The following is a 20,846-nucleotide window of genomic DNA, read 5'->3' on the forward strand; positions in this document are numbered from 1 at the left end:
TGAGGGAAACACATGATAGCTTTTTACTGTGTGGAGAGTTCTGCAGTCTTTTCACAGTGCAGACTGTTTAATTTTACTAAAACCAGACGTTTAAACTGAAATCAAATGTCTCAATGTTGGAGAAACACAGCTAGACAACACATTAGGTAGTTAGCTAATATTAGGTAGCGCTACTACTACATAATATATGTAAATATTCAGCTGGACCAGAATCACAACTTTTTTTATGTAACATTTTCATCAGAAGTCTTGAACTTGGACTCATTCCACTTGAGAAGTTGGAAAAAAATCGGACACAAGGTCGTACCTATGTTCCCCGGGTCCTATGTTCCCCGTTTTCCCAAAAAAGGTCCTATGTTCCCCACTTTGTATGTGACAGAGGAACATGGGACCCTTTTTTTAAAAAAGGGTAGGGTTAGGGTTAGAGAAAGGGTCCTATGTTCCCCGGTCACATACAAAGCGGGGAACATAGGACCCGGGGAACATAGATGCGGTCCCCTATTGTTAGCCATCGTTAGCAATAGCAATAGTCAATAACAGCTCTCCACACGGTATTTAGCTCACAAAAATAGTGTAGCAACATGTCTGTGGATAAAAAACAGATTAGTGAAACAAATAAGACAGAAGAAGTTCTAGTAACGGTAAAAGTAGTAGTAGAGTGTTTTTAGTATTGAGGGTATTGAGGGTAGTGGCAGCCATCTAAGAAATCCTATGTCGGGATTTATGAGGCTGCTCCGACATTCTGAAATGGAAATTACAACAAGTTTGCACCGTTACCCCGAAGTCGGAACTCGAAGTGACTTCAACTCCAAGTTGGAAAAAATGGGACACAAACATATCTTAGGCTAGCTATCTATCGTTAGCCATCGTTAGCAATAGCAATAGTCAATAACAGCTCTCCACACGGTATTTAGCTCACAAAAATAGCGCAGCATATGTCTACGTATAAAAATCGAACAGTTCTATGTGTGCAACTGATTTAATGTGAACCATATAAGACAGAAGAAGTGCTAGGAACAGTAAAAGTAGCAGTAGTGTTTTTAGCGGCAGCCATCTTAGAAATCCTATGTCGTGGGTTTGTGAGGCTGTTCTGACTTTCCGACCTGAAGGGACGTTCCAGTTGTATGTTGGCACCGTCAATGTTTTGATTTTATGGATGTAGAATTGTCAACGAGTGAGTTTTTCCAAGCTAACGTTCACTTTTTGATAGATAGTGCCATGTTTTTAATTTTCTTGATATCGCAAACAGTCTAGGAGCTACGGTAATATGAAGTACGCATGGCAAAATTTGTCGCCGATGGCAAAAGAAGGGATAACACAGGCCATGATGGACGAAGCCGTGCACAGAAACATGGCCAAATGTGGCCTAGTACATTTTTAAACTGATAAGTCGACAGATTTTTTTTTTTTGCTTTGTCAGCTACAACTGAATAATTTAAAGTTTCATGGATGGGAGGAGGAGGAGGAGGAGGAGGAAGACACTGACAACAACTACCTGCAAGCTGAAAAGGCGTATTACCACCTAGTGTGGTGGAGGCACAAACACTCAATAAATGGTCCCCTGCTTGTGTACTGGGACGAGGACAGTAGTGAAACTGAGCGCTGCAGTCGCGCTGTGAGCCCAGTATGTGTCTCAGGTCTTTTTTCCTCTCGTATTCCCCCTGATTTTCTCCCCCGTGTCCTCTACTGTACCTCATCAGAGCCGCTTTGGTCTTCCAGTCCATCTGTATTCACCTCCCTCTCGTCCCTGTTGACCTCCACATCACAGCCCCTGTAACATTCAGCAGAAAAAAAAAAAAAACTACACTTTCTGACTCAATCCCACTGTGGTTTGTGTGCTCACACGTGTGTGTGTGTGTGTGTGTTATATAGAGGTGTGTGCGGGTCACTCCGTTTGAGAGAGCCGTCAAAGCTGCCGCGACAGGGGCGCCTTTGTTTTGCTGACCGTCCGTTTTCAGCCGTTCCTCACCTCGGCGACTCAGCAGAACGAAGAGACAGCGGCTTCTGCTTCCTGTCGCCGTCACTTCCCTTGATATATAAATGGATACATGTGGTATTTATGCGCGGACGCCGAGCCACTGAGTGAAACGACAGTGGGTTGATTGTGTATTTATGTTCTCCCCGGCTCTCTCTGGCTTTATTGACACTAACGGTGTCACTAATAATCGACTTAATTGTCCCTAATAAGGTATATTTATGAAGCATAATTTAGCATTAATTAATGGAAGGTGCAGTTGATCAGCCGTTATTAGTGCCTTTCATTCGCTGTCATGAAATGAGAGCAAATAATTATCTTTTTTTTTGTCTTGACGCAGGTACTCGAGGTTCTAATTAATGAATAGAACAAAGAGAAACCAGTTTTATCTGCCTGTCACAGTCAGGGTTAGAAGATATATCTGTATATATATTCTGTTGCTTACCAGCCAGTGGGATTATCAAGTATTCTGTGAGAGAATAACCTTTGTCAAGGAGTACATGAATCACAGCACCACTGTGAGTCACTGGAACACTTGTTCATTTAACGCAGTGTTAATTTAATACAGTCGCACAGAGACGATGACTCCTGTTGTCCCCCGTGTCTCGACACAAAGTATTTTACAAAATAAAAGAGGCGTCGTGCATGTGTCCCTGCAGAGCTGCCGTGTTTAACAGGAACTATAGCCTCGCAAATACCTCAAACAGTCATGGAGTCATGGGTTGTTTTAGAACTTTGGCTTCATACGCAACCATTTTAGTGGGATTATAAAGAAATTAAACACCTTCTTTTGAGCTTAACCTCAAGGGAGGAGCTAAACTGAACCATATGAGGCTGTTTGAAAGTGAAAGAGAAGTCATTCATTATTTGCAAATGACAAAAAATTTTATTTTAAAAGATTTTAAAAAATTACACTTTTTATCTTATATTTATTGGAATTAATGCATAAAATTTTGAAATTAGGGCTGCAGATAACGATTACTTTCATAATTTATTAATCTGACAATTATTTCCCCGATTATCGGAGTACTTGTTTAGTTCATCGCATGTCAGAAAATCTTGAAAAATGTGTTTTTGTCAAATCTGGAAATGATGATGTTCTCAAACGTCTTGTTTTTGTACACAAAATACACAGAAAATATTCACATTTAAGAAGTTTGAATTACAAAAAAAAACTCAAACCCTTTACTTATTGATTGAAGTAATTCATGGATTAATCGAATAAAGTCTGGAGCCCTAGTTTAATTATACAGAAGAAAACTGTTATATTCTGTGGTATGCCAGTTTATTGAGAGACTCGAGAACATCATGGCTCATTTTATTGTCTAAAATCATTTTTGTGAGCCACCAAAAGTTTATATAATATTTATTTCACGATTAACCACAATTAACTGTGTTATATTTGTAGAAAATTACAAGTGAAACCTCAGCGTTGTAGCTACAAGCTAATGTGCTGAGCTGGTCGTCCAAATACAGTACGGTCTATTAAGACTTGTGAGAGTAAATCAGATTTATTCAGTCTACGCTGATGCAAAAACATCCCTCCCACAGTTTAATTTGTTAGATTTGATCGTACTCCACGCTCACATCTACTCCGATGAATGCCAAGCTTTCTATTTTGAGCATAAATCAAGTTTTCTGTAATACATTTATTCACAAATGAGGGTGATTTGAGCTTCCAGGCAACGCTGGTCGTTGAACTGTACTTTCTTTTCTTCCCCCCTCTCGCATTTTCCAGTTCCATCTGCTCCAAAACCACTTTGGCAAAGTAAAGGCTGCGCTGCTGCCACCGTCGCTGCGGTTACGGGTAAAAGTAGCTCGTTTAAAGACAAATTTAGGACACATCCGCTCGCTCCGCATTCCCTCCCCCAGATCTAGCCACAGGGTGGAAATCGTGCCCCAATTGATCTGTGATTAATGTAGTATAAGGTGATGAATGTCAGTCAGACGTTTTGGGAAGGTCCTGACCCGGCTAAGCCATGGGAGGAACCAAGAGGGAGCGGCGCAGCAGCTGTGGCTCAGGGCCGTATACGGAGGGAAAAAAGATGAGAAGCAAAAAGCATGTTAAATGATTCTCTCTCTTCTGAGGGCAGTCGAAGCTTGGATAGGTAGACTCCGACTCGTTTGATACAGGATAGAGGTAAAGATGGTGGATCAGAGTGTGAGACATAAATGGAGAAGAGAGAGGTGACTTGGGGTCAGAGGAGTCCAGCCAGAAACCAAGGCAGGAGTAAGTCCTTCAACTGTATCTGGAGTCTGACTCACAGCATTCACAGCATTCAGATAAGATCCTCTCAGGGTTGAATCGCTCCGTCCGTGGATAAGTGTATAGACACTCAGATAACGCTTGTGTGTGAAAAGTGTGACGGACAGACAATCCCCCAAAGATGAACTTCAGGAGTTTTGAAATCCCAATTAGGGCTGCAGCAATTATTCGAGAGATTCGAGTAACTCGATTACAAGAAAAATCCTCGAGGAAAAAGGTCTGCCTCGAGTATTCGTTTAATTCCCATCTCGCGCGGCCTGTTCATCGCATGGATCACTGTTCCTCACGGACAGCTTTAGCAGACGCACACCGCACATCAGGATTTCAGCTGTCTTAAAAGGCGAATGTCCAAAGTGTGGGACCATTTCACGCTTAAACAGGAAGTGTAACCACTGCAAACTATATACAAATGGCGTACCACAACAGCACGTCCTCTATGATTCAGTGTCTGAGTCGATAGCATCCAGTTGCTAACGCTGCCAGCATGCACTAACATAAACATTGATGTTAGCTGATTTAATGTAGCTAACTAGGGCTACAGCTATTGAATATTTTTGTAATCGAGTATTCTACGATTGTTCTTATTGATTGAATACTTGATTACAATCAGACTTTTAATCTGAGGGTCCAGGGTTCAAAGTCCCTGCCTTTTTGTAAATTTCACCCACTGTGGCACAAAAAAATGACTTATCTTATCTTAAAGTTGCCCCAAAAAAAGGCTGCTGTTTCACTCCTCATCTCCTCTGCTCGAGTGAATAACTCTGCATTATGATTGTATATACGTGTGTGCGTGTATATACAGTACAGTGAATCTCGTCTGTTTGAATCTCCTCCATCCTTTCCACAGCTCCTCTACACATGCAATTACATTCCACCTCTAATAGAGAACAGAGCTCTGCTCCAATGCAGTCGCAATAAAGAGCTACTGTTCCTTTATGTGTGTGTGTGTGTGTGTGTGTGTGTGTGTGTGTGTGTGTGTGTGTGGCCACAACTGCCTCTTATCCCTGAGTATTTCCACTCGTCTTGTCATCCAGGCTGATTTCATATAGGAAGCTGATTACAGATTGATGGGGCTCATGTCCCCCCCCGCTCCCTCACTGTAATGAGTCATGGACCAGCCTGAGGTTCTGTTTTTGAGAGGGTGATAGTGGAAGAGATCAAGGACAACAAGCATGTGTGTGTGTGTGTGGGTTCACGAGGGTCATACAGACGTTCGTTCAGGGGCTAGCCCCCGAGGATCTGTTCGTGTTTTAACAAAAGACGGTGCCTGCGTTAGCTCTCGGCGGTGAGAGGAGATGATGTATTGTCCCAGTGAAAGACGTTGAAAAGGTGGTGTGCGCCCGTCGTTCAGCTGGCATCAGCTTTCTTTTACTTTGTGCTGCACCGAGAAAGGAACATCAAATAATAGCTGGTGGCTCTGTGATCTCGTGTATGTCAGCAATACTGTGCGCTTTCAGTCACTGTCACTATATATAATATATATATTTATATATCTAAAGTGAAACATCTCTATAATGAATGGGCTGTCATGGTGCAAAAACTTGCCAAAGTCATTGATATATACCATGCATTTATTATACACAAAGCTTGCCTGATGTCCACTGAAGTGGATACTGTTCATTTTCTGTGATAATTATTGTTAATACACTGATATAAACTTAAAGAAGGCACAATCTGTGTGACCCAAAAAAGACCCCCAAAAACACAGTTTTTTTGGAAACACATGAAAAGATGCTACTGCAATAAAACCATGACCGCCTCATTGTGACCCAGTTTTTATTAAAAATGGCAAACTATTGTGACCCAGATGTTGACTGTGACGACACTAATTTTGTCCAAATAATTTCCGAATGCTCGTTAAATGATCTCATAGTGCTGTCAAACGTTAACGCGTCAACGCCATTTAACTGCGTCAACGTTAACGCATGACCCGTTTCCATGACGACTGACTGGAAAACGACGCGTGTGACGTCATGTTTACGTGACTCCCGATTCTTAAAATGAGTCTCTAAAGTAACGCTAAACTTTAAAAACAGAGGCACACATAAACGCAGTAAACAGGTACGCTGGTTATTTTTTAGTTTAATAAACAGACCGCTCCAGCTCCACTGTAGGCACGCTAAGCGGCGCTAAAAGGAGCTAATGCAGCTAACGGAGCTAACTGGTAAACGGTGCCTGGACTCCGGAGTCGCGGCACGTAAACATGACGTCATTCGCGTCTTTTTCCAGTCAGTCGACATGGAAACGTGTCATGCGTTAACGCGCGTTAACCTTTTGCACAGCACTAGTTTTTAAGCACATAAATATGGAGTAAAACCCCAACAATATCCCCCGTGACTCATCCGTGGGTCCCGCACCAGTCTTTGGGAATCACTGGTTTATACTGAGCCTGTAGTGGCCTGTATTTTTTTAATTGGAACATTGTCTTTTCCTCTTTGTTGACAGTGACTTTTTTAAATGAAGACAACAGGGAACAGCTTGTTCACTCGTGGTTGTTTTGTTTGCGAGTCCTGGTTTGATCCCTAAGCCCCAACTTGTTCCCGTCACTCATTTGCTCTTCTCTCTCACCTCCACTTTCATGTCGAGTTGTGTGCATCACGTCGTGTGTTTTCACCATCCTCGCCTCAGGGCGCAGTATGTGTTTGCGGTTGCACTTTCTTATTAGCTTGTTTGTTTGTTGTTAATCAGACAGAAACTGCCTCGCTTCCTCGTTCCTTTTGGACAGTAACTGCTTTATTCACGTCGCCCTGTCGTTACCTGAACTGTACATCCCCTCTCTCTCTCTGGAACAAAGCATTCAGTCATGACTCGGTCAAATAATCATTACAGCGTCTTAAGTACCTGTGTGGAGAGGTGGAACTGGCAGGCAGAGTTGAGGAATGTGCTTCAATAAAGCTGCCTTTCAATGTTTGCTGAGGAAATGTCATAACAGCGCGTGGGAGGGAGGGAGGGAGGGAGGGGGGAAAAAAATAATAAAAATGGACATGGATAGACAGGACAGATTAGCTCTGCAGCTGCCGGCGACAAACGGCCATCAATACACGATGATGGTCGAGCGCAGGGGTCTGAGGGAAATGGACCGGAACATACACTTACTCTAAAGTCACTCGAGAAAACAACCCTGGAAACTGCGTCGTTTATGACCAAATTTAAACATTAGAGACAAAAAAACCCAACTGGGATACTTATCTTTATCTTATTGTATTATTGTTATGTGTGAAGCCACAACACTTGTTTCTGCCGTCACCCAGAATCCATTAAAAGGACATAAAGAGAGAGTGGTAACTGTTGTGTCGGGCAGCGTTTTTCTTGCTTTACAGTATCCAAACCACTTTGTGACTTTATTTTTCCAATAATGTTGGCGTTTAAACTCAGTGACGGCCTTTGAAGTGTTGTTTTAACAAGTTGGGAGTTCCAAATGCACAGAGGTGGCACCCTGTAATGAAGATTTTTAAGAACTCGTTAAAAAAAAATCACACTAACGTATGGAATTTCAAGCGCTCGTGTCCAAATTGCACTTCAGCAAACGGCAGTGAGAAGAAGAAATATCGTTTAATAATGGAACACATTCTATCATCAAAGAGAAATCACTTTATTGGCCCAGTGTGTAACATTTCAGAGGTGTTTACTACCAAAAACTACAGGTTTTTTAAGAGAATAATCACCATAAAAACAAGGTTTCTGCTTATTTTACTGTAATCTAGGCAAAGGTTGTGCGTTTAACAAAGTCTGCAATCATGTTTCGGCCATGTTTTACCAGAAGAACCCCTTTACCATCTTAAAGTCTTCGTGATAATGAGGCCGTCTGGATTTATTTGGATTTTTATGGCTGTAGAATTGTGAAAAAGATAACTTTCACTTTCGATATCTGGGCGGTTATTGAACCGTTTAGGAATCACGGTACCGAGAAGGTGACGTCACAAATCTCTGGTGAATCTCGTCCATGGCTGATTGGAGCTACCGTAATGACAAGAATATAGGAGCCAAGCTCTATTTCTCTGCTTATCTGTATCCGTCCATCTTCTACCACTTTATCCTCCGCGAAAGGCGGGGTCACACCCTGGACAGATCAACAGTTCATAGTTGTGGAATTTTCTGAATCACAAATGTTTAAAAACGTGTTGCTATAGAAACCTCATCAGCTAACAAACAACATCCTTTTTGGTACGTGAAGGCCACCGTCGCTCCCTGACATGCTTTGGAATGAGCAGAAGAGTCATCCGTTTGTCGCAATCTGCCGTCTCACCATTAGATGTCACTAGTTCTTACTCTCCGGACCTTTAAAGGATCAACATACAACAGTGTCGGGCTCCTTCTTCTTCTCCTCCTCTCTGCTTCCATCCCAACTGTTCTCGTCGGCGTGTGTGAGTGACAGACTGTGGACAGCAGAAGGTTGTCAGGCTGACAAAGGAGCATCTCACAGCCTTACCTCCTCCTCCTCCGCCAACACACTGCTGACACGCCGCCAGGCCAGCACCTCCTTCAATTACACCACTAACAAGAGCGCAGCAGCAAACCGGAGCGGCTTCACCTCCTTCTCCAGCCGCCGTACACGCTCACACACACGCTCGCAGCATAATTAGCATCACGGCCGTCTTTGTTTTAGCATAATTTCTGTATTGATTTAGTCGTCAGCCGTAGCTTTGTGTAGCTTTCATTGCAAAGATACATTCACAGAGCTGAAAAATGTAATTATCAAATGTAGAATAAGCCCACGACCACCTGCTCTGTCGTCACGTCATAGTCACAGCATATAGAGATAAAGAAGTCATGGATTGTACTGAGCTCATCTGACCAGAGCTGTGCACTGTGTAAGAAATAGTGACCTCTAATGGTGAAACTGCAGATTGTAACAAATGCAGGGAACACACCAGAGAACTAAGGTGGCCTGTTTTTTTGTCTTTTAAAGCTTACCTACACCGGAAGTGAGTCATTCTGAGATACTTTTTGTTTTTGAGAAGAAAGTCAGCTCACTGTCAAAGTGCACCAGTGCAAATGGATCATTTCCTGAATTTCTAAAATTCATTAAAATTATTCCTTAAGAGGTTTGCAAAAGGTTTCAACAGATCCTTGTTCAGGGCGATACCGACTATTATGATGGTAAATTTCAAGTCATTCCGAGATACTTTTTGTTTTTGAGAAGAAAGTCAGCTCACTGTTAAAGTGAATCAGGGCAAATGGATCATTTCCTGAATTTCAAAAATTCATTAAAATTATTCCTTAAGAGGTTTGCAAATATTTTCAACGGATCCTTGTTCAGGGCAATGCCGACTATTATGATCAAGTCACTCCGAGATACTTTTTGGAGCTAAATGGTAAACTGTGCCTGGACTCCTGTGCCGCACATGGCACTAATTTAAAAATACATTCGTTATTTCCACCAGTTATGCAGCTCCAACATGCAGTAGACACACAAAGACACCGATATGAGCCACACACAAACGTCTTAAGGTGGTTTAAAAAAAACACATACACAAAGAGAAACATGTCATGAATATTGAACAAGTTATGTGTGTTCCGACTGAGTGCACTCCTCTCTCTCTGTGTCATTGTTGAATAATTGATTCTCCTCCTCACCGACTCCATTTGTCATAATGAACAATTGTGCTCCTGTGTTCCTCCACCAGAGGAAATACAGTTTTCACTGCTGCTGCTGCTGTCACACACTGAAGAAGCACATACACGTGTCATGGGGGTTATTTGTAGTTTTTTAACCCTGAATCGGCAAAAAAGAAATTTCACAACGTGCTAACTTTTTGTGTGTGTGTGTCTTTTTTTTTTTTGTGTTCGTCGACAGATACGAGACAAAGTACGACAAGGACGACTACGTGCTGCGGGTGAAGAAGGCGTCGGTGAACGACGAGGGCATGTTCACCTGTGTGGCAGAGAACCGCGTGGGGAAGCTGGAGGCCTCTGCGACGCTCACAGTCAGAGGTAGGGGGAAAAAACAAAAAAGCTCTTATTTTTACACAGAAGAGCTTGCGGAGTGCTGAGGTCACCGCCGTGAGATTCAGATTGGCAATTTTTTTTTACTCCGCGGGGTCTTGAAATCCAGGACGGCGACTCCCACAAGTCTATGAATGTGTTTAATTATTTACATTTCCAAGTGCAGTGTCGGCACACTCTCTGCGACCCCCACATCAACCGCCTCCGCCTCCTGCGTTAGCCATGCTACCCTCCGTGCTCTAACCACCAAGAGTCAGCAAAGCCATTTCACAGATTACTGGTGCACACCGCCAGTCTCACACCTGGGGTTTGCAAGGTTAATAAAAACATTCTAACCATAATTTCCCCTCTTTTCACCACTCTTCTTCCCATTAAACCCAAGTGTTTAAGGTCCCAGTGGAGAGCTTTACAGCGACACATGGGGAGGGAAAACACAGTCTGGGTTGACTTCACTCTATTTTTTTTGTATTTTACTCGTAGAGACACAGACAGAAATCATAAGGTCATGTGACGAGAGAGCGTGGGTGTTTCAAAAGTGTCTGGAAGTAAAAACCCACGTGTTTTCTTTACCTCAAACTGCAGATTTTCATCATGAGCGTGAGCAGTGAAGATTCAGTCGTAAACATTCGTCTAAAACATTGTTAATAATCCAAGAACGTGAAACCATGAATCGATTATCAATCGATTGCTAAATTTTGATAACCGATTAATCGGTTAGCTAGCTAGTGCTAGGCACGTTAATGCATTCATATCGGCTAACAGCGTCAACTGCGTCAATGTCAACGCAAATTAACGCATGACACGTTTCCATGACGACTGACCAGAAAAAGACACGCGTGACGTCATGTTTACGTGAGGCACACACACGCAGTACACATGTACGCTGGTTATTTGTAGCGCTGCTCTTTTCGTTTAATAAACAGACTGCTCCAGTTTGACTGTAGGTGCGCTAGCAGTGCTAAAAGAGCTAAAGGAGCTAACACGGCTAACGGAGCTAACTGGTAAACAGTGCCTGGACTTTGGGGCTGCGGCACGTAAACATGACGCCACGCATGTTTTTTCCAGTCGGTCGTCATGGAAACACAGCATGCATTAATGTGCGTTAACGTTGACGCCGTTACCGTGTTAGCGTGCCCAGCACTAGTTTTAGCTTCTTAAAGGTGAATATTTTCTTTGTTTCTTTGCTCAACATAACAAAGAAATCATTAAAACTGACATTTTGAACAAACGATGAATCGAGAAAATAATCAACAAATTAATCAATTACGTTAATAATCCAAGGACGTGATGAGGACGTAAAACTTCTGAATCCTCGCTGTCACGTGTCAAAAAAATTGCTTTTACCCCCAAACACGACATGTCATTCGTTCTGACTTTGATTTTCTTTCTTTTTTTTGTCTCATTTTACGATTCTTTCTTTTTTGTTCCTCTTCCCGTTTTTGTGTTTGTATTTGTGCGTCTTTGTCTCTTAATTTGTGTCTCGTGCGTGTATCCACTCCTCCTCCTCCTCCTCCATTGTTGTGTCTCCAGCTCGCCCTGTTGGTAAGTACCCATCCTTCTGATTTGATCCCATCCTGCATGCATGCTCTTCATGTTTACACCCGACTGCCTGACAATCAATGACGTGTATTTGAACACAGGTGTTATCACGTTGTCTGTCTTAAATTAATTATTGTTTTCCTGTAGGTTTACGTAGATAGTGGTAGAATTTAAAACATAGGTACTACTTTTACTACTTTTTTTAATTAATTCAAGTTTTAAGTAGAAACCGCGGCCACAAATTACAGAATAATTTGTTTTTTTTGCCAAAGGCACAATTTTATTGTAGGTTTGTGTTTGACAAGTCGTGACAGTGAGAGAGAGTGGTATTTGTTTGGGTGTGGGTGTGGTTTTTAAACCCGTTGGTGGGCTTTTTTGTTGCCACAATTGCGCAAAAAGATGTGGGCATGGGTTATAACGTCGACCTGTTGACAGTTGGTGCAAACAGAGACGGTAAAAAAAAAAAAATGAGAGGTCGTCTTCTAGTTTGAGACGTGAAGTCTAATGGAGTGGTTTTTAATGGAATGTGATGTCTTTTTTTAGCGCTGGGCACGTTAGCGTGTTTCCATGACGACTGACCGGAAGGGGCGGGCTTTTCGTCGCATTAACGTGACTCCCGATTGTTAAAATGAGTCTCTAAAGTAACGCTAAAAAACAGAGGCACACATACGCAGTACACAGGTTAACACACGGCTAACTGAGCTAACTGGTAAACAGCGCCTGGACTACGGTGCCGGGGCACGAAAAACTGCGTTACTTTAGAGACACATTTTAACAATCCGGAGTCACGTAAACATGACGCCACGCACGTCTTTTTCCGGTCTGTCGTCATGGAAACGCGTCATGCGTTAACATTGATGTCGCTAACGCGGTTAACGTGCCCAGCACTAGTTTTTTTGGGGAAATGGTGTCCCCATTTCATAAAGCTCATCACAAATGGGTGTTCTTTGTAACTAGAACACTACGTTGATTTTCAAATACTAGTCTGCGGTTGGAACGACAACATGAAACATCTCGACAAGCATCTGTTGTCACATTATCACAGATTTATCAAGGTTTTCTAAAGCTGAAGGTTTTCATAAATTCTACACCGCGTCCTTTACAATGAGTGAGTGGGTGCTGGCCGTCTCCAGTATTGTCATCTCATATGGTCCAGTACGTGTTTAACTCGCAAGTCTTCGGGCCATCTGTGGCTTTTTTTGGAACGCGGAGACGAGATCTGTTCGTCTTGGACGAGCTTCTCTTTGGACGGAGTGCCGAATCTGGTTTTATTTCCCCCGCGGATGAAGGGAAAAGGTCAAACCTGATCTGACACTAAAGATAGGCAATTGTCAGCGATCGTGAGTGGAAGTGGCACACCAGAGAAAGGTATGATGTTGTTGTTGTTGTTTATTTATGAGAGAGAAGAACAGGACAAAGGAGGCAGAGAAGAAAAGAATGGCAGACGTGTGTGTGTGTTGGCTGACAAATAGCGACAGGCTCTGCCTCAGTGGCAGAACTTTGGTTGCCAAAACAGCAGCAGCTATTCTATAACTGTCAAACTTTCAGCTCCGAAAGAAGATGGAGGAAATAACGCATTCACACCGCCTGTGAGAAGAGGCAGTAATTGCCGTCGACTTTTGAATAAAATATGAATGAACATGAGGATTTTAAAAGGAGACGCCGTACACGCGTGAGCTTGGGGCGATGGCGAGTGAACGCCCGCTCTGTCCGCTCCTTCTTTTTCACCTCGATTTGCTGTGTTCGATTTCTTGTTGCCGAGCGCTCTCCAAAGCAAGCAGATGTGACTTGTCATGAATTAAATATGGGCGCCCGATCATGTGTTTCCTTTGGAGGGGACAGGAAGGAGCCTCTCACATGTCGTTAAGGGTCTCTGAATCAAAACGGGGCCTGTGTGTGTGTGTGTGTGTGTGTGTGTGTGTGTGTGTGTGTGTGTGTGTGTGTGTGTGTGTGTGTGTGTGTGTGTGTGTGTGTGTGTGTGTGCGCGCGTGCGTGCGCGCGTGCGTGCGTGCGTGCATGCGTACGTGCGTGTGTCCGCCCTGAGCCAGGCTTTGAAACGGTCACACACTGACTTCCTCTTGATTTGTCGGAGGGGTTTGATCTTTCGCTTCTCTGTCGACTTCCTCCTGATAAAGAGCTATTTTAATAAAAAAATTAAAATAATATGAAACATGAAGGGACAAAGAAAGTCATAGAGAGAAAAAAAAATTGAACTCAAGCCTTTGCCACCAAAAATATAATAATAATAATAATCACATCAATCATGACTTATGAAGGCAGCTGATTATTGTAGTATGACGTATGCGATGCACAGCCTGTGTGAAACAAAGAAGGCTAAAACTAAACTGGAATTCCTGCAAAGAACGAATGCTGGTGCATTAAAATTTCTGAAGTAGATGTTGCTTTTCCTTCATAAAGTAACTTTATTCACATTAATCTGATTTAAAATCAAGCTATAATTCTTAATATGCACTTAAAAACCTGTTTAATCATGATAAATATGTGATTAACAGCGACTAAACATTTGGACTTCTGCATTTAATCATGTCCCTAAATAACAACAAACTTAATTTGTATTTCCTTTTCCCCAAAACAAGGCTACAAATTGCTTTTACATGGTTTTAAACAGAATTGTCTAATGAAAATACAAATAATAATCAGAATAAGAATACCTTATTTCTCCCCCTCCTTCAGAATAAAAAGAATTCCTTCATAGAACATCAGTATAAACATAAGATGAATATCAGAACATAATAATAACACTTGCAATTCGACTTTGTGTTAAGACGAAGTGATTTAGATGACTTTAACTTCACAGCAGAGCCCCAAAGGACCCATCTTTATTGAATTACTATATCAAAATTAGAAGATTAATGAATTGATTTCTAGTTATAATCCCCATAAACAACACTCAAAGCTTTTCTTTTTGACACGCAGCTGTTTACAATCTACCCTACGATCAGAATCCACTCATAAACCTCTGACGTTTGACAGAATGGTAGGAAACCCTGAGTGTGAGAAAGGGCAGCGGCAGGCCGGACGCTCTGCGAGGCGTCGGACCTCGCTCTCGGTGGGCAGTTAGTCGCGTGGTGTGTGTGGGATAAGACAGAAGCGAGAGGAGGGAGCTGAATCGCCGCCAGTCGATGATTTAGGAGCTCTGTATCGGGCCCAGTATTGAGAGAGCCACGAGATATCCAAGCTGCACAAGGCCAAATGGGAAAGGCAGTAAATCTGCAGCCATCTGCACCGTTCCCAACCGTGTGTATCTTTCACAAATACACATCACCCACCACCCACCCCACACCCCCCCATCCATCCAAAAAGAGGAATTACATGAAGAAAGCAGCCAAATGGGAAGAGTTCTGCCTTAGTGGAACCAGCTGGCTCGTCCGTGGAAAGACTTAGACGGAAATCTAAAGACACAAAGAGAGCAAGATGTTGCACTGCAACAATTCAAACTCTGTGTTATTTTACAACTAGGCAATCTTTTTACTTTGTTATCTCCAGGAAAAAAAATAGCCTCTATATACGACTCTTTGTCTGCACTCACCTGAGTTTATGGTCGGGTGGTGTTTTAATTTGTTGTCTCTCTCTCCAGGAACCATTATTTTCTTGTCATCGATGTCTTATCAGAGCAAACATTGCATTTTATCAACAACCTCCCAGTGACCGTGCGAGTAAATAAATAGAAGACATGCGGGGTCATGCAGTGAATGATCTCAGGTCAAAGGTCAAGACATTTTCAAACATATAAATATGCCGGCGTTGCTCTTACAGATCGTATACAAAGACTGTTCCTGGATCTGGAGCCAGGTGTTGGTCTTATCTGGACCTGGATCTACTGTATGTGTATGAACGATTTATAATCACCACATATTAAAGAGGCATTTGATGCAGCTTTTTCTAGCTTTGACGGCACCAATTTGATTTGTATTGCGCTAAAATTCATAACATACATAAGCAGATATATAGACATAGACAACATCAGCCCATAGACCCATCAACAGTTCACACATTGAGAGAAGAAATCTCTGACAGAACCAGAATCTGCCTAGACAGGTTGGGGTGAAAGGAAAGATGGAGAACAGATATACAACAATTGTATCAAGTTATAAGTTTATACAGGACAGTCCTCACCAGAGTCCAGGAAGTGATTGTCACATGACTCCACTTCAAATCAAAGAATTTAGATGAGTGGTTTTGACTGATGAGCGACAGAAACGTAGACATGAATTTGATTTGGATTAAGATTCTATTCTAAGTTTAAAAAGCACTGATAAAAACATTTAAATATACATTAAATTGCATACCACCCTTCCGGGCCTTAGCTTCTTCATTCTGTCGTTGTTTAAACTCTACCAGCAGCCTGCATTGGTTTATTGTCCTGTGGAAAAAAGGAAACAACATGATAAACGTCACTCTGGACTAAAGTGGAATTTGCCGTGACAGAGGATGAGCGCCGGTGTCTAATCTCCGCACTCGTCTTTATTATTGAACTGCATCCGTCAAGTCGGGCTCACTCCGTCAAAGATGTCGGCGTTCGAGGAAGAGAAATGCCTGAGCGTGTGTGTGTGTGTGTGTGTGACATCCGCTCTGGCTCCTGACGGAGTCGTAAATATTGACTGTGAAAGCTTCACACCAGGATCTTAAAACCCGATTGCTGCTTCTTTTTTTTTTCTTCTTCCTCGACGTCGGGGAATGCGTGGGTTTGAAGTGATGGAGAGAATCCGGCGCGGCTTTGATCAGCCACTACAGAGCTCGACTTTGTTTTTTATGTGAAACATTGTGATGCACTATAATCTCACATGTGGAACGTGAGGCATAATTATATATACAGTATATATATATATATGTCTATACCTGTGGATGTTCCCAGGGCATGGGTGTTGTCTCAGATTGTTTTTGAAGGCGTCGTCTCATGTGAACACCACTGTGGCTGTCATTCATTCAGCCTCAGATGCACCTGGATGAATGGCTAACTTGGTTGCCATGGAAATGACGGCCATCTATGTGTGTGTGTGTGTGTGTGTGTGTGTGTGTGTGTGTGTGTCCCTCTGTCCAGAGCCACTAGAGTTCATGAGACGAACAAAACGCTGCATGGAAGCTCTGAACAGCACTTTGGTTTAACCGTGTGATACACACAGTGTTTGTTTGCTTGTTTTGCTTTAAATCCCCCCCCCCTTCCCAAAGCCCACTGATGACCTCTGACCTCTGATGTGTCGTCGCTCTAACACTCGCGTTTCTGCCCTTTGACTTCAGCTCCGCCCCAGTTCGTCATCCGCCCGAGGGACCAAATCGTGGCTCAAGGCCGCACCGCCACCTTTCCATGCGAGACCAAAGGGAACCCTCAGCCGGCCGTCTTCTGGCAGAAGGAAGGAAGTCAGGTAAGAAGTCATGTACGAAGATAGTGGGATTTCTTTCATGGAACCCTGAGCAAAGTGAGTCAAAGTGACTATAGACAAAGAGTCTGCCTTTCCAGGCGGTGTTTTCACACCTCTTTGTCTACTGTAGGTATCGGGGAGCCGACTCCCTGCGGATGTTGTAGGAAGGTGTCAGTTCAGGCTAGACACAGTACACAATATACAATACACAATACACTATACACAAAGGACCTGGTATTCTGTACTGGGCAGGTATAGTGTGATGGGCAGTTTTAGCTCTGAGTCAGAGAAATTGAATTTACCATTACAAAACCATTGCATAGTATCCATCAGTCATGCAAATATTTCGCAATAAAATGAATGTATTCAGGAGGCTGAAGTGCTTTTATTTTGAAACTGGTACAGTTTGTGCTGTGTTTGTGACACACGTGACAGAATTTGACTTTGATTTTCTGAGAGTTGTAATGCTGCCCCTCTACAGTTCAGCCGATGCTGTCAAGTTGATTTAAAGTTTGCTAAAAGTTCATTTCCACCATCTACGTGTATGTGGCTCGTGGGAACAAAAAAGATGCGCAAGGTATTTTCCTTTTAACTTGTGAAGCTTAAATGAAAAAGGAATGATGTGTTCCGTGATGCAGGCTCGCTCCTCACATACCCAGCGTGACACCGTGCCTCAGTCAGCAGATTTGTATTATTTGCTGTTCTTACAATTATCACACAAAGTTGCTGCACTTACATTAACGTGATGGGGATGCGATGATGGTTGCCTGATTAAAAAAAAACTTCAGCAACAAGAAGAGTGGTCTCCTCTGAGAGCTCCGTTTAGACGAGGTATCGTTTAAAGAAAGAGAATAAACGTGATTTTATAACATGGAAAGTCAGACATTTCTCAAATCCATCCATCTTCTTAACGCTTTATCGTCCTCATGAGGGTCACAGGCGACATTGCGTGAATGTCACACCCTGGACACTCATATCTACGCTCAGTCTAGACCACATGTGTCAAACTCAAGGCCCGGGGGCCAGATGTGGCCCGCCACGTAATTTTATGTGGCCCGCGAGTGATTAATTGGTCTTAAAAATCTGTGTTAAAATAGGTCTATGCTGCTTTGACCATTATATTGTATGACACCCCTGCTCTAGAGTATCCAACTTACCTAATCCCCATATTGTTTTTGGAGTGTGGGAGGAAGAACCTAGAGAAAACCCACACACACACGCCCACAGAGAACGTGCTAACCCGTGTCTTCTTGAGCGCAAACCCCTGCACCAAACCGTGTGGCCCCCGTTTCTCAAATCAATGCCAGCAAATGGATTTATAATGCAGCCCTGAAATGCTTGACGCTGCTCCATTCAAGTGAATTACAAGTGTTTCAGTTCATCACACACACACACACACACACACACACAGTAGTAGTATCAGTCATCAGTATCTCTGCTCCAGACACACAGATCCACCTTTGTTCTCAGGAGATGTCAAATGACGGCGTGCCAGGCAAAGTGCTAATCGTTTTTTCCCTGTGACCCCGCACCCCGATAAGAACGATCCTTTCCACCCCTCGCTCAGGCAGATAAACCCATTCAAATACCTGGGTGTCCTCACGCCGCTCAACAACAGCACCAATTAGGAGCCTGTTGAGGCTTGTAGATAAGCCAGAGATATGATTCAGGCTCTGGCTCGGGTTCAAACGCACAAAACGCAGGCCAACCATTACAGCAGTCCTTTTGAAAGGAAAGAGTGAACAGAAGCGACGCTCACATGCTCCCACCACCCCCCCCCCCCACACAAAGTGTCGCCCCCCTCACCGACGTGTGACTCACTCGTGAGTAATGGTGAAGACGTGTTCAGATTTATATCCAAACGTTTGTGTTTGTGTTTCTCACATTGTCATTAAAGATGATGCTTTTGAAATGAATGCACAAACAAAAAAAACAAAAACAGGCGAAACGCGCAGCGACACGTCCTCTCTGTCCCGCTGTTTATCGATGCCTTCTTTGTGTAAACCGCACTGACGTACAAAAAAATAAAGAAAAGAAAAGAGCATGAAGTCATTTGTTGAGAGAACAAATTAAAGTTAATTAAGTACAGTAATTAAATTGCGGAGCGGCCCTTTTTTTCTCCCTCACTCTTGTGGATAATGGTCAGAGCTGGAGATGCACAGAGACTCATTTAACAAAAAAGAAATTGTACATAGTGTTGAAGTGATTTGGTGTAATTGAATCCAGCTAATGTATTTGCTAATTACTTTCAGTTGGGATGACCATAGGAATAAAAGAATATCACTAATAAGAAGGGAGAAATTAGATAGAGTAGGGGATTAAGAAGGAGAAGTGTTGTCAGTACGATTTACCTTGAATTTGGTACCTTTTTTTTTTACCTCTTAAATCAATTTGTAATAGAAAAATGTTCAAAAATAATACTTTTCTTTTCTAAAAAGTGGGACAGATAGACAATTTTTAAATCATAATCAGTTGCAGTGTAGGTCACAGTTTTTAAGGACGAAAAGCTCCTGATCTTGGTGTTTTCTGTGTCCCAATGATTCCCTCAGTGACCAAAATTTGGCACCAAAAAGTGAGTTTAAAGTGAGTTATTTACTCAACTGAAAGATGTTGCACCCGCGTTTTAAGTCATTTAACATCAGCGACATAAAAACAGTAATTAAAGAAAGAAAAGAAAAGCAGCGTAAACAAAAAAATAATAGTTCTGTGCAAAAGGTGTACGCACAACGCGTTTCCATGACGACTGACCGGAAAAAGACGCAAGTGACGTCATGTTTTACGTGCTGCGACACCGGAGTCCAGGCACCGTTTGCCGGTTAGCGACGTTAGCCGCATTAGCTCCGTTAGCCGCATTAGCTCTTATTAGCGCCGGTTAGCGCGCCTACAGTGGAACTGGAGCAGTCTGTTTATTAAACGAAAAGCAGCGCTACAAATAACCAGCGTACCTGTGTACTGCGTATCTGTGCCTCTGTTTTTAAAGTTTAGCGTTACTTTAGAGACTCATTTTAACACTCGGGAGTCACGTAAACGCGGCGTCACGCGCGTCTTTTTTACGGTCAGTCGTCATGGAAACGTGTCATGCATTAACACGCGTTAACTTTGACGTCGTTAAATGCCGTTGACGCGTTAACGTTTGACAGCACCAATAAATAACTCATTTAAATAAAAAAAAAAGGCTTTAAAAGGTTAACAGTGTTTCGCTGATATTCAAGTTATGTTGGGCTCTTTTATGGGATGGTCTCCGCTTTATAAATGCAGTTCAACAAACCACGGTGGAATTGAAGCAGAGAGGAAAGTCGTCACCAAGCCAATGGGAGCAAAAGTAGCTTTCATAACACACTGGAGTCTCTGGCTTGGCCCGAGAAGAAGAACAAAACCAGAATGATCATCAAACTGTGGACAGGTTGCGCTGTGATTGGTCAACAAAGACACGGACGTAGTTGTTAATACCAAAGCTAAACAGAGTCTAATCTGTGTGTTTTTGTCATTTGTCCAGGCTGAACTGGTTCCATGTTCTCACTGTTATTTACCCGTTTGTTCCCCCTCCTCCTCCTGCAGAACTTGCTTTTTCCAAACCAACCCCAGCAGCCCAACAGTCGCTTCTCCGTGTCGCCCAGCGGCGACCTCACCATCTCATCTGTGCAGCGGTCAGATGCCGGTTACTACATCTGCCAGGCGCTGACCGTCGCGGGCAGCATCCTCGCCAAGGCTCAACTGGAGGTCACCGATGGTGAGTGGA

General features: G+C 42.9%; 1 protein-coding gene across 1 annotated transcript in view; it reads left to right on the forward strand.

Moving 5' to 3' along the window:
- Positions 1–20,846, forward strand: part of robo2 (roundabout, axon guidance receptor, homolog 2) — a gene marked incomplete at both ends in the record, with an annotated part of 229,723 nt that overhangs the window by 149,509 nt on the left and 59,368 nt on the right. The window contains 4 exons of the mRNA XM_083886422.1: positions 10,039–10,175; positions 11,718–11,729; positions 16,986–17,110; positions 20,666–20,837. Of these exons, the coding sequence (XP_083742548.1) occupies positions 10,039–10,175; positions 11,718–11,729; positions 16,986–17,110; positions 20,666–20,837 (446 nt within the window). The remainder of the gene's footprint in view (positions 1–10,038; positions 10,176–11,717; positions 11,730–16,985; positions 17,111–20,665; positions 20,838–20,846) is intronic.

This window comes from Microchirus variegatus, assembly GCF_963457635.1.
Source record: "Microchirus variegatus genome assembly, chromosome: 3".
In the NCBI taxonomy this organism is placed as follows: domain Eukaryota; kingdom Metazoa; phylum Chordata; class Actinopteri; order Pleuronectiformes; family Soleidae; genus Microchirus; species Microchirus variegatus.